At 46.7% G+C, this 27,389-nt stretch overlaps 4 protein-coding genes across 4 annotated transcripts; 1 reads left to right on the top strand and 3 right to left on the bottom strand.

Moving 5' to 3' along the window:
- Positions 1-867: 867 nt before the first annotated feature.
- Positions 868-2,501, bottom strand: LAJ45_04843 (uncharacterized protein; the record flags this gene model as incomplete). The annotated part of the gene is made up of 7 exons (XM_046114419.1): positions 868-914; positions 987-1,161; positions 1,249-1,322; positions 2,078-2,139; positions 2,206-2,255; positions 2,329-2,336; positions 2,453-2,501. 7 exons carry the CDS (start codon positions 2,499-2,501, stop codon positions 868-870), a joined length of 465 nt encoding a protein of 154 aa, XP_045972445.1.
- A 13,212-nt stretch (positions 2,502-15,713) lies between these two features.
- Positions 15,714-19,394, top strand: LAJ45_04842 (uncharacterized protein; the record flags this gene model as incomplete). The annotated part of the gene is made up of 1 exon (XM_046114418.1): positions 15,714-19,394. The coding sequence occupies one exon, from the start codon at positions 15,714-15,716 to the stop codon at positions 19,392-19,394; it is 3,681 nt and encodes a 1,226-aa protein (XP_045972444.1).
- Positions 19,395-22,090: 2,696 nt separating this feature from the next.
- On the bottom strand, positions 22,091-22,402 carry LAJ45_04841 (uncharacterized protein; the record flags this gene model as incomplete). Its single annotated transcript, XM_046114417.1, has 1 exon — positions 22,091-22,402. The coding sequence occupies one exon, from the start codon at positions 22,400-22,402 to the stop codon at positions 22,091-22,093; it is 312 nt and encodes a 103-aa protein (XP_045972443.1).
- A 1,676-nt stretch (positions 22,403-24,078) lies between these two features.
- LAJ45_04840 (uncharacterized protein) lies at positions 24,079-26,667 on the bottom strand (the record flags this gene model as incomplete). Its single annotated transcript, XM_046114416.1, has 1 exon — positions 24,079-26,667. The coding sequence occupies one exon, from the start codon at positions 26,665-26,667 to the stop codon at positions 24,079-24,081; it is 2,589 nt and encodes an 862-aa protein (XP_045972442.1).
- Positions 26,668-27,389: the final 722 nt, after the last annotated feature.

The raw sequence follows: 27,389 nt of genomic DNA, 5'->3' as shown, positions 1-27,389 counted from the left end.
TGCATACGCCCCTCGACCTCTGGACCTCTCGACTAGCTCTAGCGGACTCAGGAGAGATAATGGGAAGGATGCAGGTACGCATGCGGTCCGCGTGTATGCTGTGGGGTGGCGGGCATGCGGGTGGTTGTGTGGTTGTGGTGGTGGTGCGGGTGGTAGGGTTTTTCGAGGGGGGATGGTGGGTTTCTCGGGGAAGGGTGCCAGTAGGGTTTCTCGGGAGAGAGGGTCAATGATTGACTATGTGGGTTTTTGGGTTTGTGGATGGGTGGGTGGGAGGCGATAGTTAAGGCTCGGTGTGCGTAGTATAAGTAGCTCGAAAGCTTGGTACCGTGGCAGAATCAGGTCGTATATGTCATGTATCCCTTAAACCGTCCCGAGTCTCACGGCTCTCTAGGCCCGAGGGTCGTCCCGGGCAGGAAATCAGGACGCCCGGAAGAGGTTGATACAGGTCACGGGAGATCTAGAGAGGTGATAGTAGTACCAAAAGTAGTGCTAACAACCGCACGAATCTTGATGCAGTAATACTGCCGCCCACAATGGCTAAACGTTGGTATACCTTGAAAACAGAGGAAGGGATACAAGTCTTGCGGCCTTTGGCCGGCCGGTGTAGGCAATGGAGTCATGGGCTAGCTGGTTCTGGTAATATAATTGGTATTGAGAACCTTAATAACAAGATTATAACAGTCACCGAGGGATTGAACATCTAGGATAACGATTATGAGCTGCCATACATATAGTCATAAAAAACACCTATATTTATTTTTGTCCTTTTATTTTTCTTTTTCTTAACGTCGGAACAATCGATCCCAAATAACACTTCCTACAACATACATATTAGAACTACCAAATTACGGAATAAGTCAATAAAGACTAAACTCTAATCGCCACTTTTCTTTTTTGGTCTGGTCCGTTAGTGTCTGTAGTCGTCACGCACGAACATGTTACGTTACGTTCTATAGACCAGTCACGCGGGAGTGGGGGGGGTTCACGTTTAGGCAACCGTAGGGTCACTACGCACTCCGCCCCTTGGCACTTGTCTTTTAGAAATAACGGGTATCTCACGTCGTCTTCCGCGCGGGTGTGGTTTGGGAGTAGACGCCATTTCTTAACTCTCCATTTCTTCCGTCCCTGGGCGTGCGAGGGGGTTTCCGACACCACCCCCCGCTATGCAGAACACTGTTTGAACCCGAACCAGAATCGGTGAATATACTGGACGTTTTACCACCAACACTAATTAGGGCTGGCCGGTACCACCGTGAGCGCTGGATATGTGACCAAGGACAGCCACTGAATCACCCATGCATGGTTCCACAGTCCCCACTGGCCTATACGAAATGTTAGCGAACCATCACACAGGACCTCCCTCCGGTTGACTTGACGGAGTGACCGCCGCCACCCGTCGTGTCCCCCGTGGGGAGGCCATAAAGCCACACCAAGCCCAGCCATAGCTATAGAAGAAGAAGAACCGCCCCGGTCGTCCCATCACAAAGCAAGAAGAACGGCCTCCCCGGCTCAGCACGCAGACACATATACGGAGCAAGAGCAACGGCCGCGAACGGACCCGCAAGGACACAAAAGCACTGGTGCCCCCACGGGGGTGCAGCCCGAGGGTTTGCAACGCAATATGAACAACGGCCTCCCCGGATCAGCAAGAGGGCTCGCAGGTGGGCGACTCAGCAGGAGTGGTACAACCACAGTGGCAAGAACAACGCCCCCCCGGCTCAGCACGAGGGCTTATATACGGTGCAAGAGCAACAGCCGCTAACGGACCCGCAGGGGCATCAAGGTGTGCCCCCACGGGGGTGCAGCAAGAGGGCTTGCAACGCAATAAGAACAACGGCTTTCCAGGGGCAGCAAGAGGGCTTGCATGTGGATCGATTCAGCAAGAGCGGCCCGGTACGAGCGAGTGGGTGAGGCGTGCGCGCAACGCGTTTCACATAGCTCACACGTCGTAGAAACGTGGATCAATTCAGTACCGCGGCTCATCTTGATCACTGATCGATGACGCCCTGATAGGCGGCTAGGTCTTCTTCTTGTGCCCGGGATATATATGGAGTGTAGTGAACGGTGCGGCACTCACCAGTTAACGGCTCGATGGCCTCTGTGCTGTCTTTCTGTTCCTCTGTTCCTTCGGGGTCTGTACTTTCGGTGATGGTTTAAAGCTGGACCCGGGGTAGCACTGGAGATGGTCCGTGAAGTGTCATTGACCGCGTCCACGCGTTAAAATCTGTTTCCTCCGTATGAGGTGTAGCTAGCATCTAGAGGATGTGTCCACTAAAATCAGTCCAAGTGCAATGAGTATATGGGTTGAAGAGTGATATTGCCTCTGACATTGTCTTCTACGCGCCCGATTCCTTAGAATCAAAATGGAGGGCTGTTGGTGCTAGATATCTTTTCTTATGTAATACAGTGATCTTGGCATAACGCTGATAGGTGTGACGCCTTATCATCCCACCGACTGCACTATGGAACCATAGACCACTCGCGCGGTGTGTAGGTTGCATGTGATGTCGTTTTTAAAAGTACGCTGAAAGAAACTCTGAGTCCCCAATATTGAGAAGTACCGTGTCAAGGTATTCCTAATCCCAAGTTCCTCCAACGCGTGCACAATGGTCTAGGGAGAATGATAAGCTCTTAAGTACCCTCATTACAATAACGTTAACCCTTTATGATATTAAGTGATCGAGTAAATTTAAAATATCCCCCAGTTTATCAAAAAGCAATGAACGAGAATGAAAAAATGAATTTTGAGCCAGTGCTCCGATCACAGCCGATCGCGAGGGATTAAGGTATGGAAATATTTCTTTACCTCAAGGCCTAGCTAGCATAAGTCCATACCATATCACCAGTCCTTTGAAAAGCAATGCCGCCTCACAAAGTACATTTAGATACACTCTCGAGGAGATAAAGGTCGCGAAAAAAGTAGTAACCGAGTGACACCCCATGTCTAAATTACTGAATACAGGACTATCTTCAAAACTACGATCGAATATAAATCTGTATTCTTGCAAGGCGAATACCACTATAAAAGAAAGAGGGATGCTGTAGTAGAATCACTTCGGGAGCAGTGATTGTAATTCTTACAAAGGGATCCGGAGTATCTATATACAGATCATAAAGGCGAGAGTCGACTATACCGCGAGCTTCTTTCCTGAATACGATTATAGAAACAAGCACGCAGTACAGTTTCCGGTAAGATTATTGTGAAAGCGAGAGCAAAAAGAGCGAATTGTTTGTCTGTGCTCGTAGGAGATCTGTGAAGTGCTAATTAGGCTAGCTGTAAAGTGACGCAAAACCAACTTTCGCGGTGATCCTGCTGGAGTTGGGGCTTCTAAAAAATCTTTGAAGTACTCATCGAAGCGCCTCCATAGCCTCCGGGCTGTATACACGAAGGAATTATCAATTAATAAATCGAGCGAGGCACCTCCGGATCCTGAGTCTGGGGTCAACCAAGAAAACCGAGTGACAGCCCATGACCACCCAACCCGGCTAGCCTGTCCACCAACCGCCCTCACTCGCCCATCCAAGTCCGCGCTACACTTTAGAGTACTCGTACTTTCGTGACGTTTGTAAAAGGAACCGCTATTGCATACCATACTAAATTGTGGACTTGGCGCGTATTTGTATGGTATGCAATAGTGGTTCCTTTTACAAACGTCAAGAAAATACGAGTAGGCGCTTTATGTGTGTTAACTTTATTTCCACGCGCATCTCCCGTCGGAGAAAAAAAAACGAATAAATAAAAAATGGGCCCTATTCCGGGATCGAACCGGAGACCTGTCACATTTGAGAATTTCGATTCTCGGGGAGAAACCCGAAGCGACAATCATACCGCTAGACCAACAGGGCATGCATAGCCTGTCCCACTTAAGTTTTAAGAATCACAACCACCGTGGTATTCATAACCCTAACCCTTTTACGAAAAAAATTCTCTAACGACGACTGTCAAACCCGTATCGATCTGAACCATGAATGCCAATTTAATAAATTCGCAGCGGGAAGAAGGCACAGTGGCCTTCCGCATTTTATGAGACAAGTGCAGATCAGCATCGAATCTTTTCTAAGATAAATTGGGTTGAATAACGCTTCCTAACGTGTTCGTTCATAGAATGTTGAAAACTGGGCATCCCGTCCGCTCTGCCATACATAAGCAACATATCGTCCAGTTAGTACTGCAGTGGGTGACCATGTGGGAATCCTGGATAACGAACTCCATACCTCAATCTTTTATTTTTTGTGGGTTTATCGATCATTACCAGCTTGCATCGTTGGGGATGTGGTTTATCCACAAATGTCTCATAAGCCCACGGATAAATTATTAACAAGTAAAGAACCTTTTTGGGGTTCAGAAGTCCTAAGGGCACGTGTAACACATCTTTCGTATCGTATAGAGAGAGTATCATCAGGTCTTCTGTGTCTGTGTAGAGGTGGCCCGATGTTCGATCTCCCCGTGTTTCACTCTTTTCTTTTGGGTTTGGATTTGGACTGGGACTTCTTTTTCTCGTGGTTTAGTATGAGGCATCGATTTAAACGGAATTACTTCATAGAATCGCATATGTCTTTACTTTTATCGAGGATTTAACTTTGTTGATCTGGATTGCGATCTGGATTGCGGCTGGGAGCATTGCTAGTGAGGCTTCTAAGTTCGTGGTCATGGTTGGGACCTGCAACTTTCGATGGGGTACAGTACTATGTAGTTGTTCGACCTCAATTGTGAACAGAATTACCTCATAGCGGTCTGGATTCTTGAGGAGTTGTAGCCGTTTTGATCTGAATCGGGACTGAAAATTCTGCGTTCATGTGGGGGCCCGCAATTTTTTATGCCAAGCCTCCGTGCTAGGGAAGAATTTTCCCGCTCTCGACCACCACAAAAAACATTTTGAAGGGTAAGAGTTAAACAATGTCATAAGGGGATGTGGTTTAGTGGTATAATACCTCTTTAGCATTGAGTACTCTCATCCTGAGTAGTATCTTGAGTAGAGGTGGTCCGGGGTTCGATTCCCCGCGTCTCCAATCTTTTTTTGCTTTTGAATGGTTACAAGTATGAAGTCAGCAGAACGAGCCTCATAGCGTTATTTGTAACGTTGAGCAAGTTTTATGGAGACGATCGTGGATTTTTCGTGTTTTTGTTATGTGGGGCTGGCGGTTATCTATGTGTCGTGGTGGAGTAATACTCATTCGGGCCGGGCCCCGACAAATGATGGGCCGAAGAGTCGGAGGTGGGCGAATTTGGGGCGAAGATGCATATAAGTATGTATCTCAATGTTGGCTTTAACGAACATTTAACTCTGTGTCTCGATAGAGAAAGAGTGCCTCCTTGGCATGTAATTATACAAATAGACCATTTATTAGCGGAGTTAGGTTTTGTATTGGTTTCTTTGAGCGGGAGAGCGTCGCTGAGGAAATTAGTTAATTTAGTAGTAATCAATTTCATCCCTTGTTTTTTTAATAGTGGTTGGATATTTGAGAGCAGTGCGTGGGGACATGGGGGACACCTGCAATTTGGAGGTGAGGATTATGGTCCCGGGGTAGGTCTCTCCATAGCCAGCAAGCCACGAAAATACCAGCAGGTATTGGTTCATAGACCCTTTCTTTGCTAGATATATAGACCACACCTGATTCTTAGAATGTGTTTCTCTTTGCTCCTAGGCCTGCTTGCCTCGTGCGTGTGTGTGGCCTTTTCATGGATTGTCCACTCGTCTCAGGCTTTACACAACCGTCAAATACTTATAGACTATAGCCAGCGAGAGAGGTTGATATAGGTTCGTTTTAACTTGATTGTCGTTAAATATACAGCCGAGAGAATAAATCTGTATTTAGGAGGCCGAATTCCCTGATAATCGATACTTTTTAGGTCTTCGAATTTGAAGATATCGCCGAGACCTGTCAAAACAGGCCATAAACAAATTCCCTAGTTAAAAGAGAGTATTTAGGTCTTCATCTAGCCTGGGTAGAGACGAAATCTCTGTACTAGACAATGGTCTCAACGTCACGTGTGGGAATCGATAAGAGACGCGCGCATTGTTCAATACTTACAAGAGATATCATCATCACATCATTCAGATGCTCAAAGATCAACGGGTGCTACCAGTGGAAGGCCTCATGTACATGAATGACGATCAATCAAGACCTGATCGTTGTAAATTCAGTCATATATTATCACTCGGTATCCTCAAAAAGAAATATATTTATGATATGTGAATCATAACCTATCACTCGTGTCTGTATCGTTGATTATTGTTCGTATAGATCTCCGATATAGCGCTTATAATTAGGGATGCGTGTGTGAATACGGCAGTAAATTCTCCTGATGTGATTTGTCGGCGGCATTGGAGTATTGAGGGCGAAAAATAATTGGGACTAGCTAGCAAGTAGCTACTATAAGCTAATATGTCGGAATATATCTCAACACAGCTAGTATTAACTTGTACCAGACCTAGATGGGTGGTTCGATTCATGTAAACTGGAGTGTTTATTATAAGCTCTTACTTTTTCTAAGGCCACCGCGTACCATAGGGTCTACATACTAAAGCTTGTTTTTTAACTGTTCCGGTGGTAAAATACATTTAGGTCCACAATACGTTCTAAAAACCGTGAGCGTGGTTAAAAGAAATAAGGTTTGAGACTAAGACGTAACAGGTTATGCTGTAGCTAGCGTATAGTGTAGTCCTGATAAGATACCACTGTTGCTGCGTTTAACTTTGATTACAACGTCAACATAACATCCAGCACCAAAGTCCCCTTCTATCACTTCCGTCCTCACCTCTTTGGCCCCTCCCATCGTCAAAGTCTTTCTTGAGATTATTTACCATCAATGTCCGTCCAAGAGATATTCTCAGCCTCTGCTTGCTTTCTACCGAAGATATCGTCATCAGTTATATGCATTCTCTTGATTAAAATTGGACAAGTATTCGCTCAGATCCATATTTTCCTTGCCTCCGAATTGGGAGACGCATCATGAAAGCGGGACTTATCCCATTATATAATTTGAATCAAAGATTTGAAACTAGCAGCCTCTTGATTTGACAAGTCTGCCGACTGAACCAGCCCAAACCACGCGGAGGACCCTCGTCACCCGACCGGACTATTAATGGACACAAGACATACCCCCTACTAATGGGAGAACCACCCTGAACTCGGACTCTTCTTGCCTTGACTCGGTCCAACTAGATATACTATTAGGATATTGGGATCTGTGTGACTCAAACAAAAATTCGGGTCATCACGGGCTGTATCAAGCTAAATATTAGGGAGGTTTCTTTACAGTTATTTATCACAATTTGACTCAAATAATAACCCAAAGTACTGTTCAGACTATAGCCCGAATTAGCTCGAAAAATATCAGGTTCGTACTATCGGCAGTAGCAAGAAGAGGTGGTAATTGAGCATTCAGTCCGCTGATGCAGACAGTATTTTGGGTTTAGCAGCATGCAATATAAGGCTTAAGCAATGTAAGGGACTTCCCTCAGCTGTCAGGGAAATATCTTGCATACAAGCTAACCTGGTTTTATGTGGGCAGCAAAGCGATTAATAAAGTTAGCCGGGAAACTTAGGGTCTTGTAGCATAGAAGCTCATATTTCTTCTAGCTATCCCCTCGGCGGCCAGGCCCAATTAGTATCTGTCGGGTTAACGGAGGTCGTGATGCTAAAATACCACGGGAATGAATAAATCCGCACATTCATTTCTATCTGATATATAAGATGTTGATATATAATGTATTGGTGTGTATCTTCTACCACACACGCCTTTTCCGGCCAATCGGACAGATACTAATTGGACCTGACCGCCGAGGGGATAGATACGATATAAGACAAGGCATTTTCAGGACTTCAAGTGATAGAATCAATCTCAAGACAGAGGATACTAAGTCTAGACTATACTAGCTGCAACAGGTCCTAAGCGTTGGTGGTGAAACTTAAGGTTTTTAGATTTACTTAAGGATCAATCAGCACGCCTCCATTCTTGTTTTGTCTGTGACTTGTGTTTAAGTTTAATATTTCCTTAAGCTTTCTGCATATAGATTTAGGCCTAATTATGATTCCATAGCACTTGTCGAAGATCTTAGATATATACCACTTTCACGTCGAGGAATTCAACATTATCCTGGCATACCATAACCTACAATAATATGTGGATCGGCCTTGGCGCATAGAAACTCACTCGATCCTGTCGCTCACAATTGATTGAGTGATCGACTCAGTGAATACATGTAGCTTTTAGGCTATGGTATTTCATCTCCACAAAACGCTAGCATTTAGCCTTGCTATTTTCCGGAGAGGAATGTTACTCAGCCTAACGGTTACCGCTAGGATCCAGGCCTACAATATTCCAGGTTGTAGTAGATTAGACCGTCGTGTCAGATTACTGCCTGGTTGAAGCCAGAACCTGATTGCTATTTAGCGGGCTCAGTGGATATTTCTTAGTTTTAGTTCGTTGAGAACGGTGAGCTATCCAATCTTTAGCGGCAGGGTATCATGTGCTAATTACATCTGTGTATGTATATGTATGTAGTATAAAAGCCACCAACATTGCAGCCCTTCGTCAATCTTTTACCAAATCTCAACTGTTGCTACAGAATTTATCTGCTGGCTTAGTCTTCTACTTGTTTACTAGAATGTATCCACTGGATACACCGAGCGGAGTCTTCCGTTAAAGATTATTGCCTACGGTATATATCTACCGAACGAAAGCAGAGCGAGATAAGAACTCGCTAAGCAACTCGCTCACTCAGACCATTTATTATGCATGACTAATAGTCCGGTCTCTATCCGGCTTAACCGCTTACATGGGGGGTATCATTGACACTCGCGTGAGTACAAAACTTCGGGACCTCCGAGATTTGATAGCTGCTCATGGAGAACTCCGCGAACCTAGAAAACAGAGTACTCTGTCCTAGTTCTTTGAACGTCTAAGCCTTACCTCGAGTTAGGGAAGATATATATATATAACTATGAAACAAAGTACTGGAGCTGAATCTTAGCTTGATGATTCCACCTTTCACCGCAAGCGAAGTTTCAGGATCGATGACCATCTAAACAAGGAAATAAAAAAACGTTGGCCTATGCAGAATGACTGACGTGAACGACTTAACTAAATTATCGATAGTCAACTGCGTTTCAGTAACAAAGCTTGGATGAGTTTGTACAGCTTTTGTCATGCATTATCACCCGACCAGTTCCATAATAATTTTAGTGGTGATCCTATATCCTTTGATCTCCATTCAAATCCTATCCCCCAGTAAGAAAGAGGGAAAGGGAAGGTGGGAACGTTGAGATTCACACAAGGTTCCCCAGGCAGTCATTCTGCTCGAGCTTCCTGTCAAACATAGGAGGTTAATAATTTCTCCGTAACAAAACCTTGCAATGTACGCGTACAAAAGGGATAAGCTACTCACTCTGTTAATCACGCACATTGATTCATTCACAGTTAAACGGCTTCTCAACCCGAGGTTAAATACTAAAAACTGGAGAACTAAATATGAGTTATCGAACGAGTCCCCTTCCTAGAGCTGCCTCACTATTATATAAAGGCTAATAAATGAAGTTACTAACCTGGTCCCTGGAGATATGGAGATGCGGCTCTGTCATTATTTAATTTCTATTGCAACCTCCTTTGTCCCGTTACCGGAATATTGATTTAACTCCTTTCCAAATCTACCTCGGTTGTTAGCTAAATTAAAGTTGCGATTCTGTACAACTTCGTGGGTTCATTTCCGTCTTGATCAGTGCACTGCAGAAAAGCTCCAATGGGTAAATAATTCCTCCTGAGCCAGTCAGCCTAGTTTCTTATGCGGGGATAAAATCAGGTGGGTTACTCGGCGAGGAATTATCGGCGAGGTGTTTAGTTACCAGGGTTCATTGCGTGGGGGTCTGTCTCTCAGCCTGTCTAGGACCGTGAGTAGAAGAGGCTGTTGATGAGCTATGCAAACTACAGAGGCTACAAGCATGCTAAGCCATAACCCAAGGCGAGCCAGTTTTGTTTCCTTCCAAAAGGAAATCATGGCTTTGACGGTGCTTGGTCGCCACCACGTCCACCACGTGGAAAGTGGGGACCCTTTTACAAGTAGGTAAGAGAGGAGGCCCCGCAAAGGTGCATCGCTCTCTCCGGGTGATGCTCATTCGCTCGCAGAGTGGGCATCGTATGAGCTCCCGCCGGACCATGTGGAGTACAATTCTTATTTCAACGACATGTTATCTACTATCCAAGCTGATGTCAGCTACAACACTGCGAAACCAAATAATTTGGATTTAGTAGTTTCCCAGGACAGAAACTGATAATCATGTCGTCCATAGGTATAAATGAAAGATATAAACCCGTGATTTTCCGGCCGTGCACGTTTTGGCCCCCTTCACCTTGACCCTGGGCGACGCATACATACGGTCTTCGTCTCCAGCAAAAAGACCTCCAACCACTGTAATTCACAACCAATGTTATCCCCGACATGCAATGCAGCGTACTCTAGTCTTCCTGCAGGTCTCGGCCAGCATAAGCGATGTCTCTGTATCAGTAAGCTACACTATGTATGCTCCTAAAGTTCCAAAAGCAAGCGGATATCATTCCCACCCCGCCGCGGTGAGAAGAAGACGAATATTGACACCAGAGTCGGCATTTTGATCCGACCTTACTTTTTCTTGCCAACAATTACTCCGAAGTTTCCCCGGTAATGGCGATGATAGTTGTGTTGAGACAATCGTGCAGGGCTTTATGTTACATGGACTGCAGCTTGCAAGATTTTATCAAACCTCAAACTTCAGGCTCGCGCTTGCGCTAATATCTCCATAGAAGAATCCATATCAGAGATATTGTACTAGATATTACAGAGAGTAGTAACTCAGATGTCAACATGCCGTGCAAGGATACTCTGCTGATCGATAGACATCGGAGTCTCAAGTCAACAACAAGGATATTGCCTGTGAAGCTGCAACTTGATTACAGCGGCAGGGACTTTTTTACACCATTAGGAATGTCACCCATCCAACCGCTGGGGAGTGTTACAGAGTTGTATCAAAAAGAAAACCTCCCCGTTAATCAATCCTTAGGCAAACTAGAAAGCTCTGTTTCAACTGTGCTGCATTCCAACAAATTCCAACAAGGCACGAACTGGACGTACTTACATTTCTGCAGAGCTACTACACTAAAGCACAGTATGCACATGTATTCGAAACGTTCTCCTCATGCGCGCATCTCACGAACAGGTCTGACGGCATCATTTGACCAATACAGATCTAGGGGATGGCTGTCATCCTCAATCGAGACCCATAAATTAGAAAAGCACACATTACTTATCAGACATGGATCAGTAGGGAGATATATATTAAAAAGAGAACATCTCTGTAGAACGTTCTGTCCGAATTGGGCCTCAAATTAATTAATTGTCGACCCCGGCCCCTGGTTTAAGTTCAAAGTTCTTAGGGCTTCGTCTCCGGAACAGCCGACAACACCCAGGTACTCCGTGTATGTACTCGCGGCCAGCAACAAGAACCCGAATATGCAGCTGCAAGTCTTTGGTATATTTTTCACTTCTACTCCAATGGAAATTGCAGATTGGGACGTGCATTTTCGGGTTCTTGTTGCTGATCGCGAGTACATGTAGGTATTAATATGGATGGGACGTAATATGGGTATGTAGTAATTCCCTTTCCCCTTTGTTTGTACTGCACAAGCTGTAGAAAAGGGATAGAGTTAAATGAAATTAAGAATAACGGAACGCGCGGCAATATCCAGTTGGAAATGGTAAAGTAAATTTATTTCTTGTTATGCTTCCTAACAAGATTTTCGCCCAACGTCTATTTTTCTACGGAAGGGGGTACTGTGGGAGAGTTGAAAGGGTTCCAACGATTAACCGAAATGGATTTAACCGATGACGATAACTGCGTGGCTGCCACAGTGGCCAACCGCCTGCTTCTACAAACGACCTCATCCCCGAGAATATCTTCCAAAAGCAGGATTGCCCGGAATTGTGACCGATACTGTTAAAACCGTTAAGGAGGCGAAAATGAGTGACGTGATATAATCAGATCATGTTAGGGGAAAGTAGATTGCGTACATGTATGTTGACAGACCAAACCTTACGGGGAGATAAGAAAACTGTCCGCGGCGCAATATCAAAAAAAATATTGGAGGTTTACCGAACGCGTCTTGCTGGGATAATAGCAACATCGACAACGATAATAGCAATTGGCATCAATAAAAACCAGCAAATAGAGCATCGGTATTATTCCACTGGATTGTTTATGGTGTGTCAAAATATGCTCACTCGGCTTAGTTGTCGTAGTAACTACATGTACCTATGTACCCAAGTTCTTTTTTACCTGTAGGTACAGAGCGCCCCTACAGCAGTTCCCGGATCAAGAGAAGCCCCCGTTCCGAGATTTTAAAAGGCAGACTGCTTGGTTATACCTACCGAATCAAAAAAATTGTGGATTTGTGGATAAACCATCGAAGCCGTGTTCCCTTCCCGGTGCATATTTGACGTTCCGAGTCTTTGGCTGCACTCCAAGCGAACGCGGGGAATCATCTGCTCGTTGGACATAGAAAACCACTAGTGCCACACTCCTCACATACTCTGCCTACCTTCACTCAACGGCCGTGCGCGAGCCCCGGGGAAATGCATCTGCCCCAGTGGTTTAACATACCGACAGATACCAAAGGTGAAACGGGTGTTTGTCTCACTTCTACCCCTCATGAGGCAACTGTCCAGCCATAAAGAATCTTCTATATGTCGAATTGAAACGGGATGTGCGCTAGCCATAGACCTAGTGCATGTAGAGTAGGTGTGAGGCTGGGCTGGTTGCTTTTTCCATTTGTTCTTTTGTGACGAGAGTTCCTCCTCTTTCTTGTGTGAGGATCAGTGATCAGTTGAACGAGAAAAAAACATTAGCTTCGGAGAAAAGAGCGGGAGCATCTTGCATAAGTACGGTCCACTGTGTAATTAACTGACCGGTGGGCCCGTACATGGCGGACAGGGACCAACCTGTCCTACTCTAGCAAAATACGCCTGCACAGAGTACTAGTTGATGGCAACCCAATTGGGATTCTGCTTGACTGTGGGAAACAAGGGGAAAAGTGGCGCATGCGGTGTTGGTGATCAAAATCAATTTACCCTAGAGTGCTCTAGAGTGATAAGTCGTGGAAAGAAAGAAAAATACCGAGTGAAAAAGTAAGCATGAAACCACCGCAAGACGTCGGGTACATACATGTAGGGTGGTACAGCAAAGGATCGATACATAACTTATCCCAACTAGGTGCTCAAGTTAGTTATACTGTAAGTAAGTAATTTCCAACCTCTCAACTTTTTTGCATGCATGTTATTCGAACCATCATCTAATTGGTTTCTATCCTACATCTTCCTACCGCTTTGCGCTATTATTTGTAGAGTATGCCGCTCAGACATTACGCACTAATTGTACAAGTGAATACCATCAGCACTCTAACCGAACTGTAGGTATCTTTTGAGTTGAGTACGTGACTTAGCACATACCGTATCCCTGGTAATATGGTATTCTCAATTATTACTTATGACTTTCATGAGGCAGCTTAATTAGGAGTAGCAACGCAGTGTGAGTATTAGTAGAGACTTTGCGTAAAGTCTCTGGTACCCAACTAACTATCTGGCCCGAGAGTGCGTAATATAATATATTATCATAGCTAAGACTGGTGGCAATTACATGTATGTATGGATTATGAGGAGAGACAGATATCATTAAGAGTTCATTGCAGTGTCTTTGCCTCCGGGAATCGTTCAAATCGGCTGCGAATATCGTGATGCCCCGATGTTCCAGAGCTACAAAAACTACATGTAGTTAGACTGTTACGGAGAGCTGAGCCGGTTCTCACTCGGGACGTGGCAATATTACCAAGAGGCTAGCAAGCGGGAGAGTAGAGTAGTATTTGGGGCTCTATGATCATGAATAACGGTCAGAACTCGTTCTCACTGAAGTTAATTCCGCTCGGGTTGGCATCAGGGTAAGGTATGGTTGCCGGGAACCATGAACTGAAATAAGACTTAGAGGCTCTTTAGATCTGTGTTAACCCGACGCCTGTTCTGACACCGGCAGCTAAACATCAACCCTTAGCAACCCTCTCCCTTTACCCTCGAGTCACCCTTATGGTCCCTGGTTATTCTTATTTTGTCTGTCTGCCGCTTTCAAATTTGAGCAGTTCTTCACCGTCGTGCACAAGGACAACCAGGTTCTAGGTGTCACGACGGCGTTTACCGAAGTAAAAGTGGTTTCCTGCGCCCCTCTTCCTCAAGGTACGGTCTGCACACATACACCACATATTTTCTTAGGTTACCAGCCTACAGACTCAGTGGTGCAAAAACTCTAAACGCTTTACCCGGTTCACACGCACCACCGTTGCCTGCCTGTCCACTTGCTTGCCCTAGAAGATCCAATCCTACGAAGCCAATTTGCAGCATCTATCCAATCCTACCAATCATCATCATCGCCATTATCATCATCCATCCATATCAATCATATCAATCATATCAATCATATCTCTCACACACACGCCCCTTTGTGAGCGAATAAGTCTTATTGTTGGGTTGGTTACCGGCACCCCCATTATCTGATTCTTTCCTTCGTCCGGCGGGATGCATTCGAGTATGAGCTAGAAGTGCTGCTCTAAACGGAAAAAAAAGAAGCCGATCTTTCTAGAAGCAGTGTCTAGACCTAGACAGGTTATTCGCATTTTCTATTCCGACCCTAGCTAGGTCCTCTAGCGCGGAAGTAACAAATTCCATCCCGCTGCAGAGGATTAAGGCATCATCGACTTTTGAAAACCGCACGAAGAAGAAGGGAGAGCAACTGTGTGGCGCGCTGCTGTTCTTAGTAATAGTGCCTCGTTCAAGGGTGTGGGGGGCCCTTAGACATAGGTACACGCTATTATTACTAGGGAGTTCCTGAGAAAAAAGGCCAGACAAGTCCGTTCGTTGTATTGTGCTGGTTGGTGTGAGTGAGTGAATGTGAGAGAGTTTATCTGCAGGTATTTTCACTGGCAATCGTCATACACTCATAACGGACCTTCTCCGGGGTAGGGAAGGAACGAACGAACGGACGAACGAACGAACGAAGGGGGTGCCCGAGGTTTCATTCCTGCTGGCCAGCGCGCTCGCGCGTTACTATCGGGAATCTCCTAGGGCGTTTTTTTTTTTCCTTCTTCGTTCCGGGAAGACCTCGATCTCAAAAAGTTACGGAAGTTACGCTAGTAGTTGAGAGGCGAAAAGAAGACGCGCGAGGGCTTCGGACTGGGTTGGTGAGCAAGGACCGCGCGAGAGTTGTGCATATTGTCATATCCCGAAAGACAGGCACCGCGGTCGACATCGCAATTGTCTTGACTACTAGCGGCAGATACACGTCCGAATATCGAATTTTGCAGCGCAAATCAATTGAGACAAGGGGATCAAACAGCGGTGAAGGGAGAAAAGGCTGAGGAGAAAAGGAAGACCTAAACTAGAGAGTTTATAGAGAGTATTTTGGTTTAGTGTAAGTAGTGGGGGTGGGTTTGCTTTTCTTTTCCATTCATTCATCCACACATCCACACTTTCGAAAAACTTTCCTTCACGAAGTGGAATGAGTGTGTGAACGAGTGTGATCAGAGTGCCCATCATTAATCCTTTGCGTCATTGGCGAAACCAATAGGTCTCATTCCTAACCTTCCTTACACAAACACTTCCAGCCAGCGGTGCTGCTGTGCTGCTGCTACCCGTTCAATCATGGACAGACATCATCGCCACCCGCAACAAAACCAAAATCCTCATCACCAGCCTTTACATCCGCATCTACTTCAGCATCAACAGCATCAACAGCATCAACAGCATCAACAGCATCAACAGCATCAACAGCAGCAGCAGCATCAACAGCAGCAACAGCAACATCAACAGCAGCAACAGCAGCAACAGCAGCAGCACCAATATCAGCACCAGCAGCACCAGCAGCTCACCCCACAACAGCAACAACATCATCAGCAGCATCAGCAGCATCAGCAACTACCACAGCCTCTACAGCATCAGCAGCAACAGCAGCCTCTCCAGCAGCAGCACCCAGGCCTCCAAATAGACCCTAGACTTCACCACCAGCAACAGCAACAGCAATCGGACGTGCCTTCCCCACATCATCCTCATGCTCTTCGCCCGTTACAGTCGGCGTCACCAGCCTCATCAACCCCATCGCCTGCTGGATACCATCCTAACGCAGTCCTACCGAATCTGCACGGCGTGAATCCGGGTGGGCCTTTAGGCCAGAATACCAATAGCCAACCCCAACCGCAGAGTGGGCCTTCTCCACATATGCAGCAGTATCATCACCCACTTGCCCCTCATCCCCACCCGCACCCGCAGTCAAACCCATCGTTGCAGCAGCACCAAAACCCGCACCAAAACCAGAACCAGAACCAGAACCAGCACCAGCACCAGCCGCAGTCCCACCCACCCATCCAGTCGCTGCAGTCTCTTCCTCAACAACGCCCTCAGAATGTTGTACCTCAACGGCAAAACCCTGTACCTCTGCGTCCAATGCCCCCGCCGCCACTCTCTGCAGCCCCATCGTCAGGCCTGCAGGTGACTGCCTCGCCCACTCTATCGTCTTCGTCGTCTTCCCCCTCAGGCCCGCAACCGATATCTGTAAATCCGAATCAGCCTGGTGCGATAGTCGGCGGACGTCAGGTCTTGCCTAATGTAGTGAGTTCAGGGCCGTCGCCCACAGCGGTTCCTGGAACTGCGGGTCCGCCCCCGCCCCCGTCTAATCCTCGCCCCGCGAATGCGCGAGCATCCACCAACAGTGGGATCACTCCCGGCGCCACTAGTCAAATCACTCCAGTAAAGGATCAAGACGGCAAATTCCCATGTCCCCACTGCCCTAAGACATACCTGCACGCCAAGCATTTGAAGAGGCATCTCTTGCGGCATACCGGTGATCGTCCTTACCAGTGCGTTTTGTGCAAGGATACGTTTTCTAGATCGGATATCTTGAAGAGACATTTCCAAAAATGTTCCATCAGGAGGGGAAACCCTACAGGCGCAACCCATTTAAGCCATGCTCATGCTCACCAGCAGGGAAAACAAGCAAACAATCAGAACAATGCTGATGCCACATCTATTTCAACACCTTCAACAGTCGCGGGTGGATTGTCGCCCAGCGCAGCCTCACCCGGGGGTAAGAAAAAGTCCACAAGGGCGTGCGATCAATGCGTGAGGCTAAAAGTCCGCTGTGATCTTGCCAACCCTTGTGAGAGATGCAGAACAAAAGGCGGCGATTGCACATATTCTAAATCCCTAAAACGACAGGATTCAAGAGAGGAGAGCGGTTTGTTACCACCTACAAGTTTTGCGGAGCAGGTTGGAGGAATGGGCCAGACAGTTGGATATGCATCAGAGGGCTTTAACTTTCCCCCACCTGCACATCCCCAGGCCCACATGGCACAACAGGGACATCAACAACAACAGGCAATTGTAGCATCACAGCAGCGACCGCCTCAGTCAGCAGCCCCTCACCAACAGCCCCCTCGCCAATTAACAAATGTTTCACAGCCTCCAACAAGCACAGGTTACTATGCGAATTCTCACACGCAACCGCCAAATGGAGAAGTAGATTGGTCCTCTTTTATGCATGTACCAGATCCGGCGTTTATGGACCCTTTTTATATCCCACAAACGGGAGGTCCCTCAACTGATAGTGGGACGCCGACAACGACTGCAAGTATTGAGCACTCAGGGGGAGGAGGAACAGGAGGGAGTGTGTTTACATTATATAATGGTGGGAGTGATCCCTCTGCGATGAATGGAATTCTAGGCGGCTTTAATGGGTGGACACACCTAGCCATGCATCAAATTGATCCTTTGCAAGCTAAATGTGATCAACTGATTGCGGTCTGCTTTCCCGAAAGTTTGGATCAGAGTAGTCCTGGCAGTGGTTCGCCAAATCTGCAAATCAAGCAAGAGCCTGGAAACGACGCAGATTTGAAAAGTTGGCTAACTCCTGATCATGTTAAGAATTTCGTCCACCTGTTCTTTCTCAACTTCCAAGGTCATTTCCCGATGATCCACCTCCCAACATTTAACATCACCCTCATCTATGACGGGTTGTTGTTGGCGATAATTTGCATTGGTGCTGTTTACGCAGAGGGTATTAGTGTCGACCAGGTACGGACGTTGATTGATAAGTCATTTGAAGCTATGGACAGAAACGCAGCGCCACCCGGGCCGCTGGAGATTGAAGAAATTCAGGCAAGATATTTTCTGCATGTCTTGGCAACCTGGCATGGTCATCTTCATCAACGAGAGGATTCACGACGAAAATATGGAAAGGTTATTCAGAAGGCCAGACAGGCGGGTCTTTTCCAGCCCTTGTCACCGAGTAACCCTGGTACTAGCACCGCGGGCTACAGTATATATCACCAACTTGACGATCAACCAGTCAGAGGCAACTGGAATTGGAATGCATGGCTCGAGCAAGAAAAGCGAAATAGGGTCATGTTTGGTATATTCCTTTTGAATTCGGCGTTTGTTATCTTTTTCAATTCACCACCCCAAATCCAGCCCAATGAAATACGACTGCCATTGCCAGCTGATGATGCCGCCTGGGAAGCTCGCGATGCAAATGAGTGTGCAAATGCTTTAGGGTTGAACGGGGAAGATGGCATCAGCCAAAACATTGCCGGGTCTCGGCAGGTACGGCAGCCAGAGTTTATCCTCGCCCTTAGATCGCTGCTGCAAATGCATCTAGACTTCAACCCGGGTACGACGAACGCTTACTCCAAGTTCATCCTCATCCATGCCTTGCATGTGCATATTTGGACAACACAAAAGTTGATGTCGAACGCCTCAGAAATGGGTATCGGCAAACAGATAGGTAGCACGGCAAGAGTTGGAACAGGTGAATGGAAGTTGGATGGACAAAACAGGAATGGTTGTGGCGCGCCCGAGGGCTTTGGAGATAGCGAAATAGCGATGTCGGATGCAGCAAAGGCAGTCAGGATCACCCAATATGCGCTGGAGAAATGGAAGAGGGCTTGGGATACAGACCTTGCAGCACAATATCCTTCGCCTGAGTCTAGGAAAGGGTTTGGAAGAGATGGAGTGCCATTCTATCTTTTGGGAAAATTATACTTGGCCCGAAATAGAACCATTGATTGGAGGCATGGAGTTGATGATGACAAGACGGTCTCTAAAGTTAAGAATATGCTGAAGCATGTCCAGGGGTTTATCACGGATGGGACCGGGAGGTTGGACTTACAGGGTGCAGTTTCTGCAATTGACGAGGGTTTTGCGATGGATGAGTTGACGTACGATATGAAACTGCTGTTCAGGCCAATGGAAGAGATCGACAACAAATCACCACTACAACAACCAAGAGAGTTGCTCCGACCTGGAAATAACGACACAAGAACCTTTCTTTGAAAAAGGGCACGGTGCGAGTATATTGCTTTTCGCGTAATGGGTTTATGGTTTTTTGGGGGTTTTTATTATTGTTTTTTTGTTCTATTCCACTAGTATTCCTTTCTCATGTTTCTCTCCGCCTTTGGTCAGATAAGTATTTCTTAGATGGACGGAGGAGCGTCGAGGGACAGGTAATTTTGTGATTACCGAACACTTTTTATGATGGCATTTCACTTTTTTCACTTTTTTTCTTTTTGATTTGGTACGGGACTGAATTTTCTCGATAGTCTGTCACTATCGCAGTTATTCTTGTAATCTTTCATCCTTTCTATACTCTTTTTTTTTTTTTAAGGAGATTGACTTGTTCTTCAGTTCTATATCTCGTATCATATTTCGTTAACGTTACTTTTTGGTCATTGTTTTGGGCGCATATACTATCATCTACATTCGTTATTGATGTTTTTTACTTTGGGGGTGGAGTACTGGTGGTCTGTCTGTCGTTCTATATCCAAAAGGAAAACCATGATTTATTTGTTTTATATGCACGGTTAAAGGCGCGCGCGGCCTTGTAACGGAAATTTTTAATAATTCTCTATATACCACCCGTTTACAGTTCTGTATTTACCATTCTCTCTTTCGTTCTTTAGCTCTTTCGTTTTAATTCTTTAGCTCTTTCATTCACCATACCACAGTCGTTCTATATCTTGATCACCATGTACAGTAACATGTGTAATCGCCTCTTCATACCTACTTTCGTTTCTTTGTTTCTTAATTTCTTGGCGATTGCGTTTTGTTTTCTTTTCCTTTGATCTTGGCTTGTTCTGGGTTGGGCTTTTTACTTTATGATTTGACGACGAAGGGAAGGGAAGGGCAGAAACGGTTTGGGTTGGACTGGGTTGGCGGGGAAATAAAAAGTGCTGATTGATGTATGGTAAAGAGATAAAAATCTAGGTTAATGCCTTAAGGGCGGAGTAATATATTGGGCTTAATACAGTAACTACTCATGATGTTGGTTGGTCGTCATCAGAAGAGCCAGAAACCCCCAGAAGGATGATTTGACCGTTCTCTACCCCTGTCTCCGCTACTTGTACTTTGGTGCTATTCCCAGGTTGAAATTGGGTGTTTAATTTCTGATACTACGATACCGAGGCATCGCGCGGATCTTGGGGCGTTGTTACCCGCGATGCTGATATTTGATCACCCATCTTGGTACTGCAATATCAAAGTCAAGTAGTTATATTGACTCATCTCGTCCCATCACACACATCCGGCTACAGATACCACAATTCCTAGCGGCTATATAGTAACGTAATCACGAATTCTTGGTACATACGTAGAGTGCTGTAATATTAGGCCTGATATCGAGTCTCTATCCCACGTGGCCGGCCCTACTCTACGGGGTGTGTACGCTGTTGAGCAGTTGCAAAAAAGCACATGATTAACGAAAACCCTCAGCTTAGCCTAAACATACATCCCTGGCGCGCATCACGACCGCGGCACCGGACGGCATTCCGGGACTCGATCTCTGGGGCCGGTAGCTAGGGGGTGAGAGGAGATTGATTATTAGATTGGGTTTCTGTAGGGATGTATCGATATATTGATACAGTGCCTAGACTCGGAGCCGGCCCATGCAGGGTGATATAGATAAGATTATTTTGCGGACAGGTCAGTCACGGGGGGGGGGGGTGAGTGTGAGGTGACATGACCGGCCGCGGCTGTTGATACGCTGGGTTTGAGGTTTGTTTTTTGTGGCGGGTTGGTCATTGACAGTGGGGTCCGAAGTCTGGACCCGGAGATGTACCCATTTCTTCTCCTCGCTTACTTGGGGAGGGTCTGAAGAGTGGTGGGGTGATCTTGGTCAGAAATTCCCGGGCGTGGGGTGTAGAATGGAGCTGGGGCGGGCCGGCCGGGGATCCGTTAGACTGATTAATCCGTTTGATTCCGTTAGTACTGGATATACAGACCTTACTGTAGGACAGGGCATATGTTATAATTATCTCTTCGCATTTTCTAGGGTCAACTTCGACAACTGACTGTTCGGCATTCTCCAAAGCGGCGTAAATGTCATTTTTAAAGTGGAGTCGCTTGCCGGGCCGTGGTTTACACTGCCAATGATATCAAATTCGAAGTCCAAAATTGACGGTTGGCAAATGCAATCTAACAATTCTGGCCAGTTTTGGTCAATCTCGGACACGTTGGTCGGCGGTTTGATTTGTTCGCGTGAGGGCCGGATTTTAATTAAGTACCGAAAACAGGTGAGGTTTTAAAGACCACCATTTCCAGTATTCATAGGCATTACAAAATACCCACAAACCCTAGCCCTAGGTTAAATAATACAATAGATTACTATGTTCTGGCCCAACTGCGAACGAAACCATCTCATTCCAAACACATTATCTACAGAAACTAGCAACTGTGATAGGAATGGAGACTATATAGATTGCCAGACACACCAGGTGGGTCAAGACATGAAAATGATGGCTTTTGCAATATTAGTATGGGATTTAATTTGTCAAAGGTTCCAGACAGCAATGATTACGCTAGCATGAAATCTTGAGAATCGACGTGGTCTTCAATCGAAGAAAATTGATCGATCTAATTGTATTGAATTGCGCGGACTAAAGAGGGGCCGGAAAAACAAGATCCTCTCATAACAGGAAACAAAGCGCAGCACGCATAAACTATTCCGAATAACAACAAAGCGATATCTTAATCACCTACTTCCCTTCAACCCCCCACCCCGCACTCCTACACCTCAGACAATTTCCATCCCAATACTCCTCTCTCGCCGACTCCTCCCGCTTTCTCTTTCTCAACCCCTCTCCTCTTTCCATAATCTCCACGTCTTCTTTCTTTTCTTTCCATTTCCCATCCGTTTGCTCAACCGGCGCCTGGAAGAGCCGACGCACAGTGCGGGGAAACATCTCGTCAATCTCGCGGTCCGAGAACGGGTTCCCGAGCTGCCCATTGTGGTAGTGCAGGATTATCATTTTGGGCACGTACGCGCGGCGGGTGCTGGGGCGAGGCATTTTGTTTATTTTGATAATGGAGTTTTGGGAGTTGGTAATGGAGTTTTAATATTGGGGTCAACAGTTTTGATAGCATGGATTGACTAGTTGGTAAATGCACTGACTGGTAGATATCCTCAGTAGTAAGTATCACTCGGGACTATTTATCGTTCTCTACATCTTTCAAAACCGACACTTCTATTCAAGACGTGGTGCACATTCATGCTGTTACTTTTTCATAACGCTTGGAGCGCACATCACCTGCGGCCCTCCGAAACACATTCACACATTATCACTCGGCCGCGTTCGCAACCCCAACCGCACCCGCAACCAAAAAGTGCGGGCACGGCAGTGCACCAGAAACCTCACAGCAAATTTCTTCGAGATTCGGCCAATCATATTGTTCATATAGCTCGTGGACTGCGAGCAGGCACAGCCCCGAAGACGTCATACCGAGAGCGAATATGTAGGTACGGATACAAGAATGCGCGCATTGCGCACTTCACACCGTCTCGGGATAATAAATGCACAACTCCTGTGAAGAAAACATACCACTTCCCAACAAAAAAAAAAACATCATCATCCATCAAAGAAGACATCATTCATACCAACATTCAAGGCATACTGGACGAATCACTCAATCAGTCGATCAACCCAGCTTTCAAGTCAACCCTAACCCTGTGTCATCTGTTTTCAAGGGACCCCATGGCTTCACGTCTTCCTCCCCCACTCTCCACCCCACACCACCCCCAGGTTATTCGTACCAGTGGTCCGCTGCTAGAAGCACAAGTCTCGATCAAAATCACATCGGTGGGCCACTCATCTCCATCCCCCCAGAGAACACACCCCCCCTGTCACATCCGGGGTAAGACGATGGGTGTATCAGATGTACGTTTTTCTACTGAGTGGAAGAAAAGCGGCTAACTACTAAAGTAACGGATATATGTTTTACAGCAGATTGATATTCACAGTTTGCGTGCAGCTGCGCGCCGTAAGCTAGCGGTTGTTCATAAAAAAAATCGTTTTATTCGTTATTTAACCGTACACGTTCGTGTTCTTAAATGAAGGACTAGTAACCCTAACCCTCATCGGAACCATTTTTTCGTTTTTTTCTTTTTCTTTGTGTGGAGATATATACCTTACCGCAATAACAGGGAAAATAAGACTCAAAGAGGGAGAGGATGCCCGTTCTGAAACGAGACAGGAGGCAGCTGGAAGGTGCCAAGGTCCCAATCAACGGTAGTTGGGAGGAACATACAGGATCAAAAGTATGAGATGGAAAGAAAGGCGGGGTATTGGAGGCAGAGAGGATGTGATAGAGGAATGGGAAAACAGAGAGAAAGGCCAGATAGGCGGGTAATGTGCTTTGATACAAGCATTGAAGGAGCTGAACTGAGAGCCACACCATGTCGTTGATCCAGCATCGACAATCACCAGATATCACTCACGATCACATTATTTGCCAAGATCTGCAGCTTGTGACCCCACATTCCATTATCAGGCGGTATTTCTATTCACGTCCGTCCTGCGGCGTGATCCATACCGATCCCCCAATCGCGGCCACAGAAAATCGCAAAGGGAAAGCGGAAGGGAAGGGAAAGAAACAGCAACAATCCCTTCCCCACTATTGCACGCCAAGTGCTCGCGTTGAAGCAAACAAGAGCTAAGCAAATCCGTCCACACATCCTTATAATCCATTATTTTTTAATTCCCCCCCCTTCGCTCAGAACTCCTTCGTCATCGCTATCCTCGTCGTTTTCATCTGCATTGCAAGCCAGAAGTCCATTGGTATTGAGAAACCTCACACTGACCGGACTCCTTGCAGGTCCAGGACTCGTCTGACTCGCTGCTGGTGTCTCAGGATAGCTCCGAGACACAGTGCTCATGCTCCTAGAAACAGGGCTTGAACTACTTTGCGGCGTAATCTTAACATATGTTCCTGAAGAAAGTTCCTGCAACACAAATAGATAAGGTCTCTTCGAGCTCAATAACATCTGGTACTGGCAGGGAGAAATATTAGGAGGGGAGACAGAAGAAGAAGCAGAAGGGTTGGTGCTGCTGGCGGTCGTGGTGCGTGTTGTTGTGGCGGTAGAGGCGGTGGTGGTGGTGGTGGCCGCCTGCATGTGTGTCGAGGCTAGACATGGAAACGTTGGCGTTGAGCCGGATGGCTGTTCTGTTGAGCTCGACGAAGCTGTGCAGGGACTCGCGTCCGGCTCGTTAGATGATGGTGATGGCTCTGCTAGCATACTAAAGCGGAAACTCGGGAGTGGAAAATCATAATCACACTCGGGCACACTCACATCATCCAAATTGGCATCATCATCATGAGAGGGACGTTTAGGGTATCTATCTAGCCCTGCGATTTCACGAACCGCAGAAGCATAGGTAAACTCACCGTCTTCATCTTCCACTCTAGAGCCCGAGCCGGAGGGGGCATCACTTCGGTGATTCACTTCCGGATCAAGACCCATGATGCCAGTATCCCTGCTTTTTCTTCTCTTCTCCTCTTCTAGAACCTCTATCGACTTTCCACTTGTGTCATAAAAACGACTATTCCCCGGGGGCTCAAGGCGGTCAGTATCGCTCATCACAGCCTTTCCTTTTCCTTTGTCGATAGCCTGCCCTTCGTCAAGTCTGTTCGAACTCGAGCCCTGCCCTACCGCCCAATAAATGTCCGACAGATTCTGCCCACCATTGGAGCGTTCCGGGGTCATAGAATACTCCCGATTCAGCATTTCTCCAGCTGAAAGCGGGGCTATTGGGTCGATCTCCGGTAGAAAGAAGGGAGTTTCCTCGGGGGTCAACTTCAACCATTCCTTTGTTCCATCTGATGCCTTTATCCACGGAGAGATCGGCGGCGACTCTTCCATTCCTGGGGGGGACAAAGGGGGAGGGCACTGTATCATGGGAACCTGTTCAAAATCTCTCTCTTGCCACTCATGCGGAGCGGGATTTTCGGTGACCTTTGGTGGGGCGGCATAGTTTGGCTCCACATTTGTTGCCTCGGATGGAAGGAAATCGTGTCCTGGTTTGCTATTGAGTGCAAACGCAGATCCGCCAGGACTAATCCAAGCCCCGTTGCTCTCGTTACGCCTTTCTAGCGGGACAGTTTGTGGTCTTTCCGGGGGTTCGTTTTCAATGGTCCCTGTATCAGACACATCATTAGAAGCTAGAGGTACTGATAAAAATGGCACCGATACCCTCCTACGTGCGGAAGCAACCCCTCTGCGCATAGCTTCCCTAAACCCGGATCCATGGCTGGATCCATGAGCTGTAGACGACTGTCCTGAGGAAAGATACGGGGGCGTATGAGCGGGAGTGCGGGTGGATAGCGATTCTGGGTGCCTAGGCTCAGAGCCTGCAGCAGCAGCAGCGCTAGAAGCTGGTGATGCCGTTGAGCTTGCGTGATGTTTTCCAGACCGTAAAAATCGATTGACTCGGGTCCTAAATCTCTGGGTAGGAGGTGAGGAAGATGATCTAAGCTGTTCAGCTGCGGCCGTAACCTCGATGCCTTCGTGTCCCTCTTCTAACGACTCTCTACCTCGCCCTTTCCGGTGATGATGTCTCCATGATGCCAATTTGCTCGAGAATCGCGAGGGACTGGAGTGTTTGGCTGTACTCCCAGATGATGTTTCCGGGGCGTGTGGTAGAGCTGTGCTTGCCAAAGATGTGGCAGCAGTCGGGTGTGGAGGAGCTGGGGAATGATGACCTGTGCCCTGATGGGAGGACGTATTGAGGTTGTCTCTGGATAAAGGTTCCCTTGAGTTAAGTTCATTCATCAGATGGTCGACTTTGGGCATGACGCTATTCTGTCTGCTTCTTGAAGACAGAGTGTCTCGAATATTGTGTCTGACTGACAAAACATTCCCAAGCTTGGATCGAGCAGAATTCCATCGATGCTTTGTCCTCCCTTCCCCCTCTCTATCTCTCTCATCCGGCTGAGCACTTTCGTGACCCGGCGGCGGATACCGCTGAACATCTTCAGAAAAGCGAGTACCCTCCCCACGGTGTTGCTGCTGTTGTAACAAGTTTCCAACAGAATCCCTCACAGGTGTCATGCCCAAATAAGCACCGGCATTGGGCCTGATTTCGTCTGTTTTGGTCTGGCTGGGTAAATCTGTAGTGCTGGAAAGCTGCGAGGTTGGTGTTCCAAAAACCATCCTCCGGTCTGAGGATTTTCTAGGTTTGGGCGGTGAACCAGCACCATTCTCTGAGGGTTTAATATTAGAGCTGCTTGTCTCTCCACCATCACCGGCTCCCGTAGGAGGGAAAAGAAGGCCTGACATCTTCGCTCGATAAGGGATAATAATATTACTAGGTGATCGTTAGCAAAAGTTACTAGTACTACTCACGACAATAAGATAAGATTGGGAGGGAATACTCACTGCAGCAGCAACAAACAAAAAGGAAGTATTATATTAAGCAAAGTGATGTGCCCTTTGGATAACCAGTATCAAAGGGATAAAAAGCTGATGAGATAAGGATGATGAGGATGAGGATTAGAGGGAAGAGGAGAAGAGAAGAGGGAAGATAAGCGAGATTCCCAGTGTCTTTTAACGTTTAATACTCAAAGTGTGATTCGATGATGTGGTCTAGGGTTAGGTGTTTCAGCTGAGCCTCTCTGCGCTGGGACTTGGCGTTCGCTGTTCGACAATACTTCTTAACAGTGCCCAACACTGCCACTGCCTTGCTGTCAATTAGATGCGTTGAGCAGACAAACAATACCATTTATTTCCCAGTGGATGAGTTGTCTTTCGCTAAACTTACCGAGTGTGAAAATTTTCCGAAACCTATCGGCAGTTCACATCACATTGAGGAAACCCCGGGTTTTCACACTATTATTAGACAAATCATGACGTGTCACTCGGCATGATCAATGATTTCCCTGGGGGTGAAAAACAGGATTCTGGACAGCCTCATGAGCCACCACTTCTCGTCCCAACCGGATATCTACCTTTGTTCCCCAGCGATAGAGCAAACGATAAGAACAATCTCGACTTTGTTACAG

The sequence above is a fragment of the Morchella importuna genome, assembly GCF_003444635.1.
Source record: "Morchella importuna strain M04M26 chromosome Unknown Morimp01GS012, whole genome shotgun sequence".
Taxonomy (NCBI): Eukaryota; Fungi; Ascomycota; class Pezizomycetes; order Pezizales; family Morchellaceae; genus Morchella; species Morchella importuna.
The sequence above is the reverse complement of the archived record's forward strand: the minus strand, read 5'-3'. Positions and strand labels throughout refer to the sequence as shown.